Below are 21,743 nucleotides of genomic sequence, written 5' to 3'. Positions count from 1 at the left end.
ATGTCTGTGTTTAAGCCACCCAGCCTGTGGTATTTTGTCACGCATCTCTAACTAAGACACAGGCAATTGTCTTGTTGGTTCTCCTTCTTCCCAGTCCTACCATAGCACTCGGCACATGGCAGAGATTTGGTAAATATTTGTTGAATGAATGAATTAAACTTCCTGTTTGTACTGCATTTCAAGGTGCCAGGGAAGTGGTGAAAGCAACACCTGGCCTGGGCTATAGTCTTGGTCCTGCCATGGCACACTACTCTTAACTCACTCTGTCCCTTCCCCTCTTGAGTCTCAGTTCCCCAGTTGGTGAGACAGTACAACTCAATGAATTGACCTTTCTAGTTCCCTCTAGTAATAAAGTGGTATGATAAAAATAACTCCATCCAGGCACACTGACTGTGACCCAGGCCCTGTACTTGTCTCTTTTCCCATTGAATCCTCCGTCCTGCCTAGAAAACTACAGATGCCCTCATCAGCATTTCACGATGAGGAACCCAAGGCACAGAGCTTTGACCCGCCAGAAAGGGGAGGAACGCCCTTAGCATTAAAAACATTGTTCTTTATGCTATGATGCATCCCTCAGCTTTGGAGGGTTGGAATGTTCTTTCTTTTAAGAAATGGCAGTGATATTTTTAAGGACCTTAACAGAGAAAAATGAGAATGTGGTGTTCAATATGTCGACTGAAAGAAAAAAGCACAACGTAAAAACTGCAAGTTAAGTTTTATTTGGGGACCTTACTGCAGACCATAGCCCGGGAGACAGCCTCTCACTTCCCTCAGAGGAACTGCTCCAAAGAGCTAAGGGAGGAGGAGGCAGCATGTATAGGATGAGTTTTTTTGCTGGAAAAAAAAATGTAGTCAAACATCGAAAGACTACTGCTAATCACAAAGAACACACATCTCAAGTCAGTGATTTTAGTGCTTTTCTTTCTATGGGAAGATACAAGCATCTGAGTTCATTGAAATTATTCTTTAGATTTGCATCTTAACTGTCTGTCTAGGGCCAGTATCCAAAGCACAGAATTCTTCCTGGATTCACCTCAGAGCTCACTGTCAGTGGGCAACTACAGTGGCTAATGGCCTGATCCTTGCAGAACTGGAATGGCAGGCAACATTCTTTGTTTACAGTGCCCTTTGTAAGTAATAAATTTGACCAAAGTTTGGGGCCAATTTCATGACCAGTTTGTCCCATTTGTCTAGGAAATCTCATTCCTAGGTCAGACGAGGATTATGTTGATAAGCCACTCAATGTGCTATTTTGGGGATTAGGCCTATTGATAACCCAAAATTCTCTGAATCTTCTGTCTTACTAGTCTGTTATTATCCAGGAAATATTTTATCTTGTTGCTTCTTCCCATACCTAGAGTTGCACTATTACAATTATTTTATATAGAGTTATATATGTGATCAATTGCCTCAAGATGTTTAGCCATCATTGATTTTTGTCAGCAGCCTGGTTACACATTGGGCAATGCAAAAACACTCATAAAATAGACAGGATATAAGTAATATACCTAGTAACATTAATAAGTCATAGTACAGCAGAAAGAGACACAAAGAGCAAACATTTTGAAAACAACAAAGAGAACAATTTATTTTTTTTTCAATTTTTTAATTTATTTTTTGGCTGTGTTGTGTCTTTGTTGCTGCACGCGGGCTTTCTCTAGTTGCGGGGAGCAGGGGCTGCTCTTCGTTGTGGTGCACGGACTTCTCATTGTGGTGGCTCCTCTTGTTGTGGAGCACGGGCCCTAGAGTGCGCGGGCTTCAGTAGTTGCGGTGCGTGGGCTCAGTAGTTGCAGCGCGTGGGCTCTAGGGTGTGTGGGCTTCAGTAGTTGTGGCTTGCGGGCTCTAGAGCACAGGCTCAGTAGTTGTGGCACATGGGCTTAGTTGCTCCACAGCATGTGGGTTCTTCCAGGACCAGGGATTGAACCCATGCCCCCTGAATTGGCAGGCAGATTCTTAACCACTGCACCACCAGAGAAGTCCTGAGAAAACAATTTAAAACAATGATTAGTATAACCAGTTGTAATCTGGATCATAATAAGCCGTCAAATCCAAAGGGGAGCCAGCTGGAGAGGCCAAATTCTGGACGAATCAGGCAGAGAGAAAAAGATAAATATTTCATCTTTGTTTGCAAAGGTATACTTTATCAACTTGTTGTGGGTCATAGTTAGAGTAAGAGGAAAGGTTTTCTAGAAAATAAAGATTAAAAGCCTGTGATGTTTCAGACAAAAAGTCATAAAATTATTTATCATTTCATTCAGTCCCATGCAGTTAATTCCTGTTGATCTGGAAGAAGCCATCAGGTTTCTCATTAGAGTTTTGTAATTCCTTACTAAGTTTAGTGATATGATCTAAAAGTCAGAAACCTTATTTGTCAAAAAGTCCCTTTTATGAATATTCTTGAAGATCTTCTTGAAGCATCAGAGTAAAACAATGACTATAAATGACACAAGACTTAAAATGGCATGGTTAAAGATCTGACTACATGCAATTAACAAAGAAACTTAGTTATTTCTGTGACATACAACATTTTAAGATAACTAGAATTATGACGGAACATTATAACAGGACATACCAGATTTTTTGGCATTCTGTATAATTTTTGGGTATCTATATTAATGACATTTACCCATACAATATAACCTAAGAAGGTTTATTACCACCTATTTGACAATGTTTCCCATGTAATTAAGCTTACCAAATAAACCTAATTAGTTTAATATCTCTTTTTGGGATGTTTCACGGTCCTTTGAAACATCCCTAAGTTAGCTAGAGGTCAAAAAAACTTCATTTAGAATTTGACTTGGGAAAGTTTATCAAAGATAACAAAAGGTTTTAAAACACTTGGTCAGATAAGATCTCAGGTCACTGTGAAATAATACTTATTCATTCAACCAAAGTGACAATAAAAGATTTTAAAGACAACTATAGAAAGTTATACCAGATTGCTTAACCAGTAAAGAAACTTTACAATATGTTACCAATAGTAGATCAGTATTCTAAGAAAACTTTGTTCTCTTAACAGAGAGAGAAAACCGAATTCCAGTTTTTGTACCAGCTTACTTTTAATATTAAAATTTATTTGCTCAATTAAATTTTACTATTAGCCAGTCTTTTTTTTTTTTTTCCGAGAGGAGAAAGTATTATTTCTTGCAGCAAGTAAGGAGAACACTGAGGATCTTTCCCACAGCAGTGTTTCCCCAAACAGCAAAACTGGGGACATTTTAAGTTAAGGGTACATGCATATTCATGAGGGGGCTTGAGCAGAGGAAAATCCAGCATAGAATTGGGGCAAAGGTTGACAGTACAAGCTTTAGTTGATTGAAGTCAAGAGGGTCCACATCATCATTCTGTCCTCCACGTGGGTGGGGGGCCCTCAGTTCCTGCAGAACTCAAAGATGTATTATTATGTATATCCTTTGGGAGGAACTAAGACTCTGCTTTACCACCACACGATTGTTTGACTGCCATTTCTCTGTTCATGCATTCCTTTGTTCCCTTAAGATCATTAGTTACTGAGAACTGTTCAAGGGCAAGCATTGCAGCCAGGCTTAGATCACAAAATTAGTGCAGAAAAGAAAGTGGGGCATGAGAGGGTGGTCACATCCCAGGTCTCAGGCGAATCCCTAGGACGGCTGCTGAGTGTGGGTTCTTGGCTCAGCACAGGAAAGAAGTCAAGGGTGAGCCAAAGTGAAAGAAGCCTTATTCAGGGAGATACACACTCCATAGACAGAGTGTGGGCCATCTCAGAAGGCGAGAGGCCAATATTAGCCAGTCTTGACCCTGTACAAAACTTTTCTCGGGTTGCCTTTCCCACAAACCTTCTAAAACTTTCTTTTTCACTTTGAGATTTTGTCCTGTGTTTTCCCTTTCTTTGTCTCTCTCCAGGACAAAATTACTTTCTTTTCTCTTAGCAAAATGCATTTCCATCCCGTATACCTTTTCCTTTCATATAAAGGTGTTTTCCTTATTTTCACTTAATTTCTAGTGAAAACCAAGAAGTAAGCAATTATGAACTGTCATTTACATTAGTGTTCTATAGATTGGTAAACTTATAAATATTATTTATGATTTTTTAAAATGTGCTATTTTTATAGAAAAATTTCAATGTAGCGCCCTGGTGCTACACTTAAATTTCAGTCCGAAATATCTTTAGCTTCTCTTTAAAAGGAAGCTTATGTTCAGTAATTAATGTTTCAGTATCTTACTTGGGAATGATCTAGATATTTAATGAACTTCCATCATTTAACTTAACTTAGCAAAACTCTCAGGTTTCAAGTTACCAAAAATCTGGAGAAATTAATTTTAAGTACACATACCATAACATGTAAGTATTCTTAAAGAGATCACCTGAAAGCTCTTACCCCATTTATATCTATTTAATTCACTTGTTCCCAACAATTATGTTTAGATTACCCATGAAACGTTTATGAGACATTAGACCAAGTCAGCCATCATTTTAAGCTATTTTTCTTACTGGTGAATTTTATTTATTTATTTATTTAAATTGATTGATTGATCAATTAATTAATTAATATTTTGTTTTTGACGGCATTGGGTCTTTACTGCTGCACGCAGCCTTTCTCTAGTTGCGGTACAGGGGCTACTCTTCATTACAGAGCGTGGGCTTCTCATTGCGGTGGTTTCTCTTGTTGTGGAGCACGGGCTCTAGGCGTGCAGGCTCAGTAGTTGTGGCTCGTGGCTCGCGGGCTTAGTTGCTCCGTGGCATGTGGGATCTTCCCAGACCAGGGCTCAAACCCGTGTCCCCTGCACTGGCAGGCGAATTCTTAACCACTGCACCACCAGGGAAGTCCTTACTGGTGAATTTTATAAGAGAGATAATATAACCTTATTTGACTTTTAGTAAACCTGTATTAATTAAACCAACAAACTCTAGTAACAAATATTAATTTAATATTGAATATTTCCTAGATCATGTGAACTTGAAATTCATTTGGGTTAGTTTCTGTTACATTTAGAAATATTTAATTTGTAAGCACTTACTTTTAAGTCAGTTAAATAGAGCTCTTTTATAAATTTGATTTGATAATACTATCTGAAGGTAGAGACATATCACATGTATAATGGACACACAGAATATAAACAGACATTACCAGAGATCTCATAGCTTCATTTTAAATCTTAGTCATGAATCAGGTATTAATGGTACAGTATAAACTTACTAGTTTATAAATAACCATTGGAATAAGTTAAATTTATTTGCTCAGATGACTAAGGCTTTTTTACTATTTGTGGAGAAGACTTTTTAATTTTATTTTATTTTTATTTATTTACTTTGGCTGCTCCAGGTCTTCGTTGTGGCACACAGGATCTTCACTGTGGCATGCGGGATCTTTAGTTGTGGCATGCAGACTCTTAGTTGCGGCATGTGGACTCAGTTGCGGCCTGCAGGCTTAGCGCATCCTGCGGCATGCACGCAGGATCTATTTCTCCAACCAGGGATTGAACCCAGGCCCCCTGCATTGGGAGCGCGGAGTCTCATGTACTGCACCACCAGGGAAGTCCTGTGGAGAAGACTTCTAAGGTTTGTATTTGTTCTTAATAAATCTTTATGGAGACTGTGAATTAAGATTTTGGGTGAGGGAGCCTTTCTAGCAGTTTGAGTTTTAAAACATTCTTTTTCCCCCTTTGGTTTCAGGTTCTATCTGATTGAGCTAATTAGGCTCAGTCTCAGGTCATTGTGGGCTATATTTACATTTCTGATTTGTAGAGATTTGCAAGACAAAGATACCTACTTTTAATTCCCCCAAAGAACTGGTCTGCCACCTAAATTATATCAGAAGATTGATTTGCTAGACTACATTTTCCTTAATTTGATTTTTTTTTTTAATATCAGCAAGTAGATTTCCAACTAAACTGAAAATCAAGGGTTCTATGTTCTAGAACTTTAGGATTCAATTTATTATGTTTCCAGAAGTTTGCACAAAGCATTCAGCAAAGGCCCTCTTTCTGAGCGCACAAGTTAAACCCAGAGCAATTTACCCTAGGGGAAAAAAAGTCTCCATTATTGCTTTTATTATCCCCTGAATATTAGCCCCCAGTTTTTACTTCATATTGTGTGGGCTCTGGTAACGCTATTGGTTTCTTTTAGTAGTTTAATTAATATTGATTGGGGGGCAGATTTATACGCCTTGTCTTCTAGTACCAGGAATACTGTGCAAGTATTCCCCAGTGAGACATAATGTCTATCCCACAATATAATTAGGCAAAAGAGGTGTAACCATCTTATATAAAGCCCATCAATTTTTATCAACTTTCATCTCAATTCTATTAACTCTTATACCTTTAACTTTAGCTTCCATTAGGACCCATTTAACAAGCCTTGGTCTTACAAGGAGTCTCAGAAACTTTCATTTTTATCCCCTGGCCATTTTATCCATTTTTGTGTAAAAGGCTTTGGGGTCCACAGTGATGGGTTGAGCCAAGGGACTCAGGCCCTTTTGTCAATCTTTTAACTTGATTAATTGATCTAACTGTTGCCCCAAGCAATTGCTGCTCAGGTATCTCAGTGTAATTTTCTTCCAGCCTTATACATTTTTTTTGAACTGGGGTAAATAGAGCAGACTTGTTTGGGTCCCTTTAATGTTGGGGTGGAATGCTAATAGGGTCTCTTTCGCTCATCCAACTTTAGGTGGTGTTGTATTAAAACCTTTGTTTTAATCCCATCAATTCATTTTATTTATCCCACTTCTTAATAACCATCTAAAGATTTCCGTCCTGTTGGGCAAAGTACTTTTAAAATTTCCACCTTGTTGGGGAGAAGTCTCTTGACTTTCTCCTCAGCTTCTTCTTTGTTAATCAACCTAATTAACATTAATTAATCTAATGTTTTTATTAGCATCTCTAAGACCCATTGAAGGGAAGCCAAGACCACAAATAAGGCTTCCTAAACCATTTTTTGTTTGTTTAATTTGTTTTAAATTAAGGGTGTTCTTAAGATTAGCTGCTATATTTTTTGTATCCACCTTATTTTTTTTTTTTTTTTAAACTTTGGGTTTATTTATTTATTTATTTATTTATTTATGGCTGTGTTGGGTCTTCATTTCTGTGCGAGGGCTTTCTCTAGTTGTGGCAAGCGGGGGCCACTCTTCATCGCGGTGCGCGGGCCTCTCACTATCACGGCCTCTCTTGTTGCGGAGCACAGGCTCCAGACACGCAGGCTCAGTAATTGTGGCTCACGGGCCTAGTTGCTCCGTGGCATGTGGGATCTTCCCAGACCAGGGCTCGAACCCGTGTCCCCTGCATTGGCAGGCAGATTCTCAACCACCGCACCACCAGGGAAGCCCTGTATCCACCTTCTAATTTGGTCTTTCCATGGTACCAATAAAACAGCTATTTATAAGAGAACTCTAAAAATTTACCAATTTAGAAGTTTCTCCAACTTAAAGGATCCATTGTCTGGCCATTGATGAGTAGTATTTTAATAGCAACTCAAACCAAGACGACACAAGAGTCATCCTCAAGAGAGAATTCAGAGGATGTGTTACCGAGTCCAGGCTCACTGCTCGCCACACAACAGGCCAATACATCGGGAGACGAGGTGTTGAGGCAAGGAATAGCACCTTTATTTGGAAAGCCGGCAGACCGAGAAGATGGCGGACTAGGGTCCCCCAAAACCATCTTATCAGGGTCTGGATGCCAGTTTCTTTTATAGAACAGAGAGGGAGAAGAGATGAGGAAGTAAAGTAAAAAGGCCATTTATCTTGCAAAATAGGAGGAGATCTGTTAATTTCTTTTCTGCAGCCATTCACAGGTGGGTAGGGTCAAAATGTCTCTCTGTGAGCTGAGCAAAGACACTTTGGTACCCTGTGGCAGGATGCTTACAGCCTTAGACAGTGGTTATAATAACAAAAACAATGAAAAGCAAAGGTTAAAGTAAAAGAAACAGATCCAACATGGATTCAGAATTGGCTCTTCCCTGTTACAGATGCAGCCTTCACAAGATCCAGAAAGTTTACTCCCCAAAGTAGTCTAAGAAAGTAAAGGCCTGCATTGTAGAGGCGATGCAACAAAGGCTGAGATGACAGAGGCTCCTTATGGGCTGGAACCCCTTCTGATAAATTTCCCTGAAAATTGGCACAAAGAGACTGCTCGGAATCCCAGTCTATTTGACTGACTGCCAAATGTATGTGTACCTTCTGGATGGCAGAGACCAAGCTCTCGAAACACAGAACAAAATGCCTAAAAAGATCAGTTAGAACATTTACATCTTAAAGGCATGGGGAGAGAAATGCAAGTTTCTCCTTTACTGGGGAAAGAGGAAGCAGCAGGAGGCAAAGGTGATGAAAGAGAGAGAGAGATAGCATCTGGGTCAGGCAGTTCATATGGAAGTTCATATGAGGGAGGAGCAGAGAGTGAGGCAGGGTTAACATTAGCAGCTTTTTAAAAATTCTGATGTTGTTTCAAGCAATTTTTTGGTTGGTTTCCCACAAAGAAGTTACTTTATCATTTCCTCTTCCAGAAGTTTTTAAATACCAATCAAAATAAGCATTCCATTCAGTCTGCTCTTTAACTGTAGACACACACACACAAAAATTAATTTTGGAACGTCAAAAGAACCCCAATTTGGCCATTTTAGGTTGAGGTTTCCTTTAGTATATTTTCCCCAATTAAGTAAGCATTTGTAAGTATAATTTTCACAGGTAACATACATGAATCAGGCTGGGGTGTTAGTTGGAGGTTGGCAATCTGTTGCTCCTTTTTTTTTTTATTTTGAAAGCTTTGTTTCCCATTCTGGGTTGGTTTGTCAGGATAAAACTGCTACTGATGATTGTGTGGTGGGCCAAGGTGCTGTCTGTGAGCTTAACTCCTCTAGGTGTCACCCTAGAGTCGTTTCAGCTCTTTTACATGTCTTGGCTTTTCCCTCTGGCAATCTAAGACCGCCGCGGTTGCTCAGATCACTGAGTGGCCAGCTCTTATACGTGGTTCCCCAGAGGAGCAAGTTTTTTAAATTAAATAACTGGGTTTCCCTATGGGACTGCTACCTGGTATGAGGACTTGCCTCCACCACTCCTGCAAGTTTCTCAGTTGCCTGAGAAAGCCATTGCTGGCCAAGAGGAGATGTCCCTTTTCTTCTTCAGAGCTGAAAACGCTCATGTAACACTTTTACTTTTATTCTGACAAACCCAATTAAAGTAGCCAATTCAAGGGAAAATAACAGGCCAGTCTCCTACCTAATCACTCAGTCTAAACCCACTCAGTGTTTTTCAACTGGGGCAACCCAGGTACCTCTTCTTGAAACTAAGTTCAAGGAAGACCTACTCCTCACAGGGAGGAGTTTATCCACCAACAAATAAAACTTATGATCATCAGCCAATAACAGGAGATCCAAGACCCAGGAGAGACTCACCCAAATTCATCTGGAATCACTGAGGAGGCAGACAGGCACAAGGGGCCTCTGCTAGTACCAAGACTCTGTATCCTCATAGAGTTCAAAGGAGAAAAGTCTTCTCTGAATCCTTTCATGGTCACCAAAACTGTTGACTGAAAGAAAAATGCACAACGTAAAAGTTGCGAGTTAAGTTTTATTCAGGGACCTTACTGAGGACTATAGCCCAATAGACAGCCTCTCAGATACCTCTGAGGTATCTTATCCAAAGAGATAAGGGAGGCGCCAGGATATATGAGTTTTTCTGCTGAAAAAACAAAAAAAAACATAGTCAAACATCAAAAGATAATCACAAAGAACACACATCTCAAGCTAACAATTTTAGTGCTTTTCTTTGTATGGGAAGATGCAAGCATCTGAGTTCATTGAAATTATTCTTTAGATATGCATCTTAACTATCTAGAGCCAGTCAAAGCACAGAATGCTTCCTGAATTTCCTTCAGGGTGCACTGTCAGTGGGCGACTGCAGTGGCTAACGGCCTAGTCCTTGCAGAACTGGAATGGCAGGCCCTAAAATTCATTTGGAAGTTTGATTGATGCATGAAACCCCAAAGTCTTGAACCACATAAACTATGTACATGGGAGGGGTTTTTTTGTTTTGTTTTGTTTTGTTCTAATTCTGGAGTTTCTACTATGCACTAGGGATATAAGGGAACATGGGAATAACTAAACTACAGTTTCAGAGGCTTGGATTCAAATCAGAGCCCTGCCTTTAGGCAAGTGAAGTAAACTTTTCTGAGCCTCGGTTTCCTCATCTAATGAGGATAATAAGAGTGCCTACCTTATGTAACACACTTAGTCTAGAGCTAGGCACATGTGAGTGTATTATCATTTTTATCTAGGCAACAGGAGAGCCATAGTAAACAACCACAGGCTATGAAAAGGTGCCTGAGGAAACAAGGATGGGGTAATAAATTCCACCTGAGTGTTGGTTTCATTGTTGTTTTTGAAGTCCCTAACTTCCAGCCCAAAAGAGTACTTGTGTTCATTTCCACCAGATTATATTGGGTTGGCCAAAAAGTTCGTTCAGCTTTTTCCGTAACATCTTACAGAAATCCGAACTTTTTGGCCAACTTAATACAACCTCAGGCAAAGCATTCCCCAGCTGTTTGCCTCAGTTCTCTAATTTATTAAAGAGGGGCAATTCTTCCTAGTCCATAGAGTAGTGGAACTCAAACTCTGGCCAGTATCAGAACCACCTGGGGAACTTGGTAAAAATAAAAAGGCCCGAATTCTCCCTACTTCAATAAGTCTGGGTCTCTGTGTGCTTTATTATCTCCCAGATGATTCTGATAACACACCAACTTTCCAAACTGCGATGAAAGGATAAAAAACACAAGGTTCTCTGTTTACTCTAAAGGGTCATAAATGATTCTCATTACTTAAATCCCATTTGTTCCACCTTCTATGGAGAGATCAGGCAGTTTAGGCTGTCCTCACATAAGTTGTATGTGCCCCAACCCAAGAGGAGCTGGACCTGCATCTCAGCATCCAGTGGGAATGAAAAACACAGGCCCTGGGGTCCTCAGTCCCTCGGAGGTCCTCTATAATCTAGCACCTATTTCACCAAGGGGGAAAGGGGAGCAATACCTTTCCCAGGATCACAGTAGCTGTATGGTAGAGCTGTAGTGGAACCCAGAGCTACAGATGCCTGGACCAGTGTTAGAAGGGCTTATTTTGGAGGCTCTCATCCTGGAAGAATCCCTCTTGCCTGCTGACAGGTGGTACAACAAGTTGGAAGTCTGCAGGCAGTGCCCTGCAGGTTTTCTTGTAGGTGATGATATCTGGGAAGGGCCCCAGCCAAATTCTGATATTCCAGCAGCCCTGTTCCCAAAGGCTTGAAGATTAACTCAGGGTTCTTCTCCAAACCTGGAGAGGAAAGCAAGAACTAGTCTTTTTTTTTTTTTTTTTGGCCGCACCGCATAGCTTGTGGGATCTTAGTTCTCTGACCAGAGATTGAACCTGGGGCCACCACCGCAGTGAAAGCGCCAAGTCCAAACCACTGGACCACCAGGGAAGTCCCAAGAACTACTCTTATATCTGAACATCTCAAGACAATCTTATTTACTGATCTTGTTGCCAGAACAAGAAAAAAGATCTATCGGTGGATGAGATCTGAGATTAGCATCACATTATGGAATCTCTGCCACCCCACAGGCCAGGAATACTGCCACTTAAATGGTGCTGGGCAAGGGAATAGAGGATGTTTCTCAAACCACAGTGAGTGTTTCAGTTGATTCAGAGCAAGAAACTTGAAGAGTGGGGCAAGGATTCAAACCAATAGGTCAGTGTAATGGTCAAAGCCTCAGCCTTCAGAGATAGAAAGATCTGACTAGGGTAGAGTTTGGGCTCTGCAGAGGATTTGCTGTGGCCTCGGGCAAGCTATTCTTTACTTCCCTGAGCCTCAGTTTCCACATCTGTAAAAACAAAATAACAGTGCTACCCAGAGAGGTAGACAGGCTTTGTGGAGTCTGAAGCTTATACCACTGGGAAGGGGATTGGGGGTAGCAGTAAGGGGTGGAGAGAGCCTCTTTAAGAAAAAGAACACAAAATTACAAATTCAAAATTGCATGTAAGACCTTGGAAAGGGTCCCATGTGAAGGAGGGGCCCAGACAAATCTGTCTCGCATGCTACCAGTTAGCTGTGAGACCATTTAAATAAAGCTCATGGCACATGAGATGATGACGTGGGGAATGGTATGGCTTGAGTAAATGCTATAATTTTGAGGGAGGAGGAAATTTTGGCCCATTCATCTGTCACTGAAGCAGAGATAATGACAGAGAACGGAACACTAGAGAAACCTCCAAAGCCTTCTTTAGCTGCAGAGTTCTGTCCTGACTGCCACATGTGACCTTAGGCAACTCACACCCTCTCCTGAGGCCAGCGCTAGGCTAGGGGTTGAACAATCTCTGCCTCTCTGCCCCTTTCCAAAAGAATCCCGACTCCTCTCTCCCTGGAGCCTCACAGAAGCTAAGAAGCAGTTCGAGGTGAGTAAGTGCTCCTTTTTTTTCCAGCTTAAGAAAGGGGAGCTCCCAGAAGGATGCCTTAGAGCAGGCATGCAGCCAGTGAGAAGCGGAGCCCCTGCCCCAATGGAGGTGGCGGGGCGGGATAGATATTCTCTTGGATGTAGAAATAGGTTATTGGCTAAAAAGCCTGACGCGTTGGGCTCTCGTCCCTACTCTGTCACTTTTTTAGCTATGTGACCTTAGGCAGGTCCCTTTAGTTCAGAGCCTGATTTCCTCATTAGTTAATTTATAGGACTAAGTGAGAAAATGTAGGTAAAGCACTTAGAAGAGCATCTATCCCTTAGTGAAGTGATTAATAAATAGTAGTTATCAAAATGATCAGTGTCATAGTCGCTGTTGACGTTACTGTTGCTAGGTAAGCGGGGACGACTCCCTCCCCAGTCCCCTGCCCTCCTCTCCTCCTCCTCCTGGGCATTGCTCCTCCTCCACTGGGCTTCTTCGGGGCAGGAGGCACACCCTCCAGCGGAGGTGGGTGGGGCCTCGTTCCCACTTGGCCAGCGCCTGCTAAGGCACAAGCCGCTGAGCTGGGGTTTGCACCTGACTGGACACCTTCCTGCTCAGTGCAGACCCCACCATCACCGGGAGCCCTCTCTTTGTGAACAGCCATGCCCATGACAAAGAGTGCCGGTGGTCCCCAGGGAGCTGTTGACCTCAAACTGGACCTCAAGTCCTCTTACGAAAGTGCCAAGAAGTTGCAGGACAAGGATTCCGGTTTCTTGGATGGAAGCCCTTCTGAGTCGCCGGACTCGGAGACGACCAAGGGCATAACGTGAGTGCTCTTTTCTGCCATCCCCAGTTCTGCCTTCCAGCCTGGAAGCTTGCAGTGGCAAAAAACCTGAGGGGGGTGTGTCTGACCCCCAACCCATCATGCAACCTTGGGGAAACCAAAGCTGCAAAAGGTGCAGTCAGAGGCTGAGTCAACTTGAGAACTTAAAGGGGCAGGAGGGGAGACTGTCAGAAAGCCCTTAGGATAGAGTGATCTAGCCCCCAACATGTGCAGGTGGGGAAACTAAGGCAAGTTACCCCAGGCCACGCACTGGCTCATTGGCAGGATGGGGGCTGGACTCCAGTGCTGGCCCTGGAGTCTGTCTGTCTGTTTGTTTGTTTGTTTTTAATTGAAGTATAGCCTTAGAGTCAGTTTTGCTCCTGGCCAGTCCTGATAATGTCCGGGAGGGGGGCAGAATCCCCAGCTTCTTGGTGGAGAAGGTGACACTTGAGCTAAAACCACAGACAACCAAGCACTGCCTCCTTCCTGCGGTTACCCGGGCCTCTACTTCCATTGACAACTGCAGTGACAACATCAAAAGCACAGTATGTAGAAGAGTCTAGTTTCTTCCACCTCCCTGGGGTGTGTTTGGGGGGAAGAGGGGGGGTTCACTCGTGAGACTTTCAAACCGTGATAAGGAGGGGTGTACTGAAAGAGTTTCGGCAGGGAAGCCAAGCTCCAGCTCCCTTCGCCTCCACCATTAAAGCAGCATGACTAGTTCACTGAGGAAAAATGGATGGGGCGACTGGCTGGCGTGGTGGTCAGGTTCCGCAGCTTTATGAAGAAAATGTTGACCCTGTCGGTGTAGTAGAAAGGTCACTTGCATCCAAGGTGTGAGTCTGCTCCTTCTTTCTCGAAGCCTCAGTTTTCCCCATATGCAAAATGGGGACACATTGTTGGCAGTGTGAATTTAAGGAGGTTGCCTGTGGCAGTTACATCTGAAAGGTTGAGTGTTGTGTGGGTTGGGGAAGAGTGTGCAGCAAAGAGGGAGAAAGAGGCAGACAAAGCTCCTCCCACTGCCACCCTGCAGGACCATTCAGGGATGGACACAGTGACTGACGTTGTGACCGGGTTCACTTGCCCCAGGGCTAGTCCCCCAGGGTTGCTAAGAATTCAGGATCCTGAGGGTGAGATCTCCAGGCCTTGGGGCATCCACTGCTGAGGTGGGCTATTTCTCCATCAGAGGCCTTGAGGGAACCAGTCCTGAACGGTTGGGTTGGAATAGTGACATCTTATGGAAAAACCCAAACGAACTTTTTGGCCAACCCAATAAGATATGGTTTGATGGCAATTTTAGCTACTTAAGAATCAGAGAAGAAGGCAAGTCAGAACTAGCTCCTGGCTTGGAGGGAGGTAATAAACAGGTTGGGTAAGCATGGTACCTATGGAGTTAGCTCACCGGGGTTTGAATTCCCACTTCAGCTACTTACCAGCCTGAGCAAGTGATAGAACTTAGTACTCTAATTTCTCCCCTGTGAAATAACAGTTGGCTCCTCCCCAGGGTGGCTGCAAAGGCGATTTGTGCAAGAAGCCCCCAAGCTTAGTGCCCGTAAGCCGACTACTGTGACTACAGTGACGTTCCGAAGTCACCAAAGGAGTTAAGGCGAGAACCCAGGTCTCCTGCCTCCCAGCCCAGTGGTTTGCACAACTCACCACATTATTAAGTTGTCTTAGTCACCCAAAGTTAAATTCTGATGTCCTAAGTCCTTTAGTTAGAAATTTCCAAGTGACCCTTTGACCCTAGTTGCAAAACAAGCCCATCATTGGATTGGAGGGCCGTGGGGTGCAGTGCTCAATCAGCGATGTTGACACCTACAGGGAGAGAGAAAGGGACGCAGAGACTCTCCACCCTCTTTCTCCCACAGTTTTTCCCTTTAACCCTTAACAAATGGCAGATCCTCAGGAAGCTAGAGGATTCAGGGATTAATATAAAGAAGATTTATATTAATCCCTGAATGTTTGGGGCAGTTCTTCCAAAAATATACCTCCTAACATTCATAGAGGCTCAGCAAAGTGGACATGTTGCCCAAGATAACACAGCTAGTTAAGTAGTAGATCAAACCCATGCTCCCGAAGTAGAGGCATGGAGTCTTAACCACTGGACCACCAAGGAAGTGCAGCCTTGGGTTTTAATCCCTGGTTTGTCCAACCCCAGAGACCAGGCTCCTTCCATAATACCTCTGCTCTTCTTCACAGTAAGTCTCTTCACTTGGAAGGCTCTCCTGGGGAATTTCCAAGGTTTCTCAAGTTATAAATGTTAACCCGATACTCATCTTAGTTTAACCTCGTCCAGGTACAAAGAGGTGTAAAAATAGGTTGTTTTGTTAATTCACCGCCAGAGAGGATACCTCCCTAGAACTTCACCCCGGGTGGCTTAGACCTTGTCTTCTGGACCACCTTCACATCTGTCTTAAAAGTCTGAGTGTTGTGTTTTGTTTTTGCCGGAGGTAGGAGGAGACTTGCCATTCCCCAGTTTGATGTCCTGGCTTGAGGGAAAAAAAAATCCCTCTGGAGCCCAAACCCTAAATAACCCTGTCCCAACAGACCCCGTCTGGGGACCAAGTCATTTGGCCTCTTCATTCAGAAGTCACAATGATTTCTCTTTGCTGCCTGCCCTTTCTCCTTTTCTCTGAGTTCAGTCCTATATCTGCTACCAGTATTATGACCTTGGGCTGTTTGCTGCCCTCTCTGAGCCTTACTTCCCTCAATTATGAAATGGGGCTGTCCCTTTAACCCATCTCTCTGGGCTCCTTTCCGGGAGGCAGTCCAGTAGAAGTGGGATGAAGAATAAAGACTCTGAGGCAGTTCTGGGTTCAAATTCTGGCTCCGCAATATATCCTTAGATAAGTCATTTTTAAAAATCTCTATTCCTCAGTTTCCTCATCTGCAAAATAAGGGCAATAACCTACTTCCTTGTCTTGACAAGAGGATTAAATGAGAATAATACATGTAATCCTTAGCATAATGTCTGTTATATAGTAAGTGTTCTAATGGCATATATTGAGTGTTAGCTGATAAAACCAGGACAGTTCTGGGCAAACTGGGATGGTTGGTCACCCTACATGAGACCCAGAGTGCCAGCAAAGGCCGTGGAGACTGAGAGACAACCAGGAGCCCACCTATCCAGCTCAACTCTGGTGTGGGCACGCTGGGACAGAATGCCTGTTGGATCTCCTCACCTCTGCACACCCACATGCTCATGTCTTTTTCCTCTCCTTTAGAGCATTCCAGACCTTGGTTCACCTGGTGAAAGGTAACATAGGCACAGGGATCCTGGGACTACCCCTGGCTACGAAGAATGCAGGCATCCTGGTAAGAGGGGCTGCCACAGGTGGGGCCAGTACAACTGGATGGTAGCAAGGAGGTACGAGGACAGCCTCTAAAGGTTTATAGTGGCCTACAGTGAGCAATCTTTCTGAAAGGCAGCTTGGTCCAGACTTGGAGTCTAAATATCTAGCCTAGGTTTGAGTTCTGGCCCTGCCACAGGCTTTGAGTGGCCTCAGCAAGCCAGTTGTCCACTGTGCAGGCCTCAGCTTCCTCCCCTGTGGAATGCAAGGGTTGGACTATGACTGGTTTTCCAGCTGTGCTCTGTAGAGCACTAGCTCCCAGGGGCACCTCAGAGGCCACTGAGGACCACAGTTCTGAGCCCTTATTCCTTCCACCGTACCCCACTGTGACTGCCTTTTGCACTTTCCCGGAGTACGACTTGAGAGCATATTTGCAAGAATAGATAACATTGTAAGTCAAGTATACTTCAAGAAAGAAAAAAGAAAAGAAAGAATCGCTGTTACTGCTAAAAAGGGTTTGCAAACCAGTTTGCTAGAAAATTCTTGGAGTTCGGAATAATATCTGCACTACCAAATCTCTCCTGGCCGAGTTATTCACAAGTCCATTCTCTTCTCTCTTCCCTTGCCCCTTGGCCCTTCCTCCAGATGGGCCCTCTCAGTTTGCTGGCCATGGGCTTCATCTCCTGCCACTGTATGCACATCCTGGTCAGGTGCGCCCAGCGCTTCTGCCACAGGTGAGGAAAACACCGTCCTCTTGTCACTTCCTTTGGTACTTGGTTCTCAGGGACATCCCAGAAGCATCCACATATAACAAGAGTTCACTTCTTAATTTCTTCCAACAAGGCCAAGAAAAAGAGAAAAGCATTTGGGGCAGGGAGCTAAATGAAGCTCTACCACATGACTCATTAGGTGATCTCAATCAGGCCATTGTGCTTATCTGTTTGGCTCATCTATAAATTGGGCATAAACAATCCATGCCTAACCCTGCCTCAGAGAATTGTCATGAGGATCCAGTGGGATCAAGGATATGAGAACTACTGTACCCATGCAAGGTGTGTATTATTACCCATGTTATATAGTCACCGTCCCACTTGACATGTAAGGAAAACAAGCCACCAAGGAAATACCACCAGGTGTCAAAACCTGAACTAGAACTTGGGTTTCTGCCCCAGTGTTCTTTCCATTCTAGCTGGGTTCTGTCTTGCTATGCGTCTCCTGACTTTTCAGTATATTATCTTAATTTAAACTGCCTCTTGGTAACTGTATGCAGTCTCTCCTGCAGACTGAACAAGCCCTTTATGGACTACGGGGACACGGTGATGCACGGACTAGAAGGCAGCCCCAGCACCTGGCTCCGGAACCACGCCCACTGGGGAAGGTACCTTGGTCTTGCTTTGCCCAAAGTAGGGAGGACGTGCGGCTGTCAGGGATGCTCTCTTCCCTGGAAAGTTGGCTTGTGTAACACAGAACACTGGACTTCACATGAAAGGGATTCAATGGCAGTCTTCCTGATCCAGCCCCGCTCCTTGTATATACAGGGTTCTCATTCCTTTGCTATGCAACTTGAATATCATTCACTTTTTTATTAAACCACATTTATCTAGTTGCGACTATGTACCAGGCCCTAGAAATACTGTGGGCAACAAGGCAAACAAAGCTTTGCCCGTGCAGAATCCATAGTCCAATGGGAAACACAGACCTTAAACAGTTTAGGACACAGTTACTTAATAGCCACTGGGATAAGTACCATGAAGGAAAGAAGCACTAGTTGCTACCAAGCAGGTAAGGAGATGTACGTAGGTTCAGGTACGCTTCCTAGGATGGAACAGTTGAGATGAGTTCTGAAGGAAGGCATTCTTAGGAATGAGGAATTACCTAGGGAAGAGTGGGCAGGAGCCTGAAGGGCCTTCCAGGAAGAGGAGCAAGCTATGAAGGTCCTGAAGCAAGAGGGAGTATGTGACAGTTTCAGGGTAAAGAACGACCAGGTAGCTTGAGGGCAGATAGGGAGATGATGCTGAAGAAGGATCCAAGGGCCCAAACAAGGTGTACATTTTAGACCCTCTTCAAGGTCTTGTTCTTTTCTTAAAAGCAACCAGGAAACCATTGGAGGGTTTTAATCAGCGGCTTTCCTGTTTTAATCATATTCGCATTGTCTGAAGATCTGTCTGGCTTCTGTAAGGAGAAGAAATTGTAAGGGAGCAAGAATAGAGTTAGACCCATGAAGAGGCTGTTGACAATGTCCAGGCAGGTGACAGTGATGGCTGGGTCCAAGCTGGTGGCAGTGGGGATGGAGAAAAGTGAATTTGGTCATGATTTGGATCCCAGGGTTGTGGGGAGAGGAAAGAAAGAGTCAAGGTTGACTCAGGCTTCTGATGACTTGTGTTTTGCATATTCAAGCAGAGATGTCAAGTGGGTAGTTATATGTATAGGTTTGAACCTGTCTTCATGCAGGAGACACTGAAGTCATCAGCTATGATGCCAGGGGACAGAAGAGGTCTCTTAGGGAGAGAGTATATAGTGAGAAGAAAAGAGAGAAAAAGACCAAGACGTTGAGGGTTCCTTGGTGAGCTGAAGTCTACCTCCTGCAACCTCCACTTTTTTGCTTTTGGAGATGATGGAAACAGTCAACGCCTGTCTCCTGGTACTTGGGACTAAATCTACTCTTTTGTCTTTGTTTTCCCACCTCTCCCCACCCTGTCTGTCTACTCTTTCCTACTCACCTCTAGATTATCAAAGTCTCTCTTGAACTGTGATACCCCAAACTGCACTACCTGAGGTGTGCCTTGCCCACAAGCATCATGGGTCTGGCATGTCTCTTGACCCAAAGCCCATTCACATACTGAATTAATAAATTCAGCCTATGAGCAGACTAGTAAGGCTATGGGATGATTTCCAGTATTTTCCCAATTGTGTGACTCAAGAGGTGGCTTTTGCCTGTCGCAACCCGTCAGATCCTTCTACTTATTGTTGGGCATGTAAGGTAGATCTTCCTGCTCTATTTAGGAATTTCACTCCACTAATTATCTCCTCTCCTATAACTTGAACTTCTTTTTTGAACTATGGGCTCTTCCTCTCAACACTGAAATGTGTTCATGTATCTCCATCTTAAAAACAATAAAATAAATTAATAAAGCCTCCTGGACCTTATATCGTCCTCTATCTCATATTCATTATCTGATTATTCAACAGATATATACTGAATACCTGCAGTGTGTCAGGAAGTGCTTTAGGCAGTGGGTTTACAACGATGAACAAAATGGGCACCTTCAAGACTGGAACTCACACTCTAGCTTTATGAAAGAATAGCCCACCCTCTAATTTTACATCCATACACCCCATTCACACCTCCTTCATGGGTCACCTGGCTTTCCTGTCCTGTACTTCTACTGAAGTCCTTTCCACCAGTGTCCTAAAAGACCTCCCTGTTGCACCTTCTTTGCCCTAGAGAACCTCTCAGCAGCAGTGGGTACAATTGACTGTTCTCTTCTTCAAACATTCTCTCTTCACTTGGCTTCTATTAAACCCTTTTTCATCCTAGTTTCCTACCTACCTCTCTGGTCATTACTTTGCAGGCTTCTTCGTTTCTATCCTCCCTTTAAATGTTGGTGTTCTCTAGGGTTTGGAACGCTGCCTTCTCTTCTCACTCTGCACACTTTCCAACACTAATTTGCCTTCTCAAGGCTTTATCCATCGCTGACAAATCAACATTTCCAGACCCCAGTATGTGGTTGTCTCCTGAATGTCTCCTGTAGGAACCTCAAGCTCAACAATTCAGGTACTGAATGTGCCATTTCTTCCCCTTCCCCTAAAACCTGTTCTTCCTTCTGAGTTTCCCAGTTCATTTTGTTGTCCAAGCCAAAAACTTGTCACTCACCTTAAGTCATTTGCTTTTTCCTTCCCCTAGATGTAGGTGGTCACCAGGTTCTGTAAGTTCTAGTTCCCTAGTATCTCTTAAAATGCTTTCAGTTCTCTCACCCTAACAGCTACGTCTTTGTCCAGGTGGCTGCCATCTTTCACCTCCATTATCTGGTCTTCCCATCCTCAGTCTTGCCCCCTCCAATGGACTCTCCACATGGCAGCTAGAGAAATCTGCCTAATCCCTCTGCTGAAATGCTTTTTCCTCACTACTTCTTCGCCATCTGCCCCTCCTCTTTATTCCTTTTTTTCTTCTCTCACTCTCCTTCTTCCTCTTCCCAGGGGACTCCCGCTCAGATATTGGTTTTTTCTAAGAAGGCTGTCTGCTCTTTAATTCGGGTAAAATGCCCTTTTTACCATGGCCCTTAGTGCCATATTATTTTTTTTTTAATTAATTTATTTCTGGCAGCACTGGGTTTTCGTTGCTGCATGCGGGCTTTCTCTAGTTGCGGCAAGCGGGAGCTACTCTTTGTTGCAGTGCACGGGCTTCTCATTGCGGTGGCTTCTCTTGTTGCAGAGCACGGGCTCTAGGTGTGCAGGCTTCAGTAGTTGTGGCTCACAGGCTCTAGAGCACAGGCTCAGTAGTTGTGGCACGTGGGATTAGTTGCTCCACGGCATGTGGGATCTTCCCGGACCAGGAATCGAACCCATGTCCCCTGCATTGGCAGGTGGATTCTTAACCACTGCGCCACCAGGGAAGTCCCGCCATGTTATTTTTTATCCATCTCACCCACTAGTCTCTAAACCACTAGAGGAAAAGAACACATGTTATTTGTCTGTGTATCTTCAGTGCCTAATACGGTGTCTGGTACATGGTAGGAAAAAATTTTAATGATTGCTAATAAGTTGTGCCTACTGCCTTACATCAATTAGTATCAACACAGAGCTGGGTATGGGGCAAGGTTCCTGAGGATGAAGAATTTTACCACTGCTGAGTTGAGAGTGTGGAGGTGGTTGAGAAACATGTTTTTCAAAGAACTATTGTTACGTCCCTTCTACTGCCCCATTGTTGATTGTGGTAGCAGGACCGAGGGTGCTGGTCGAGGGTCACCAACCCCTGGGAACAGAAACGGAAATGACAAGCCAGCTCTTCTTTTATAACAAGTTTTTTTTCTTTTTCTCTCTCTCCTCTCTTTCAGGCGTATGGTGAGCTTCTTTCTTATAGTCACCCAGATGGGCTTCTGCTGCGTGTACATTGTGTTTCTGGCTGATAATTTAAAACAGGTAGAGTCTTCTAGAGAAGGTGGGAGGGAAAAGAACATGGAAAAGGAGGGTCCTCTTTTTCTAGTTGTTCAACAAATAGCTTCTTCTCTTTGGGCCCTAGTGTCCTCATCATACAATG

The 21,743-nt window shown here is 43.6% G+C and overlaps 1 protein-coding gene and 2 long non-coding RNA genes across 3 annotated transcripts in view; 2 read left to right on the top strand and 1 right to left on the bottom strand.

The window, feature by feature from the left end:
- The window catches only part of LOC309624012, a 71,388-nt gene extending 60,623 nt beyond the window's left edge, over window positions 1-10,765 (top strand). Inside the window, exon 5 of the long non-coding RNA XR_014241739.1 lies at window positions 5,307-10,765. This is a non-coding gene — a long non-coding RNA (uncharacterized lncRNA). The remainder of the gene's footprint in view (window positions 1-5,306) is intronic.
- Window positions 704-9,451, bottom strand: LOC309624014. Its single transcript, XR_014241741.1, has 2 exons — window positions 9,368-9,451; window positions 704-1,979 (listed from the first exon to the last, which is right to left on the bottom strand). It is a non-coding gene; the product is annotated as an uncharacterized lncRNA (long non-coding RNA).
- Window positions 10,766-12,883: 2,118 nt separating the features above from the next.
- SLC36A2 (solute carrier family 36 member 2) overlaps window positions 12,884-21,743 on the top strand; it is a 29,018-nt gene continuing 20,158 nt past the window's right edge. Inside the window, exons 1-5 of the mRNA XM_082381514.1 lie at window positions 12,884-13,202; window positions 16,421-16,511; window positions 17,132-17,220; window positions 17,769-17,864; window positions 21,541-21,625. Of these exons, the coding sequence (XP_082237640.1) occupies window positions 13,039-13,202; window positions 16,421-16,511; window positions 17,132-17,220; window positions 17,769-17,864; window positions 21,541-21,625 (525 nt within the window). The 5' untranslated portion in view covers window positions 12,884-13,038. The remainder of the gene's footprint in view (window positions 13,203-16,420; window positions 16,512-17,131; window positions 17,221-17,768; window positions 17,865-21,540; window positions 21,626-21,743) is intronic.

Source organism: Balaenoptera borealis (genome assembly GCF_965194805.1).
Source record: "Balaenoptera borealis genome assembly, chromosome: 2".
Classification (NCBI taxonomy): Eukaryota; Metazoa; Chordata; class Mammalia; order Artiodactyla; family Balaenopteridae; genus Balaenoptera; species Balaenoptera borealis.
The sequence above is the reverse complement of the archived record's forward strand: the minus strand, read 5'-3'. Positions and strand labels throughout refer to the sequence as shown.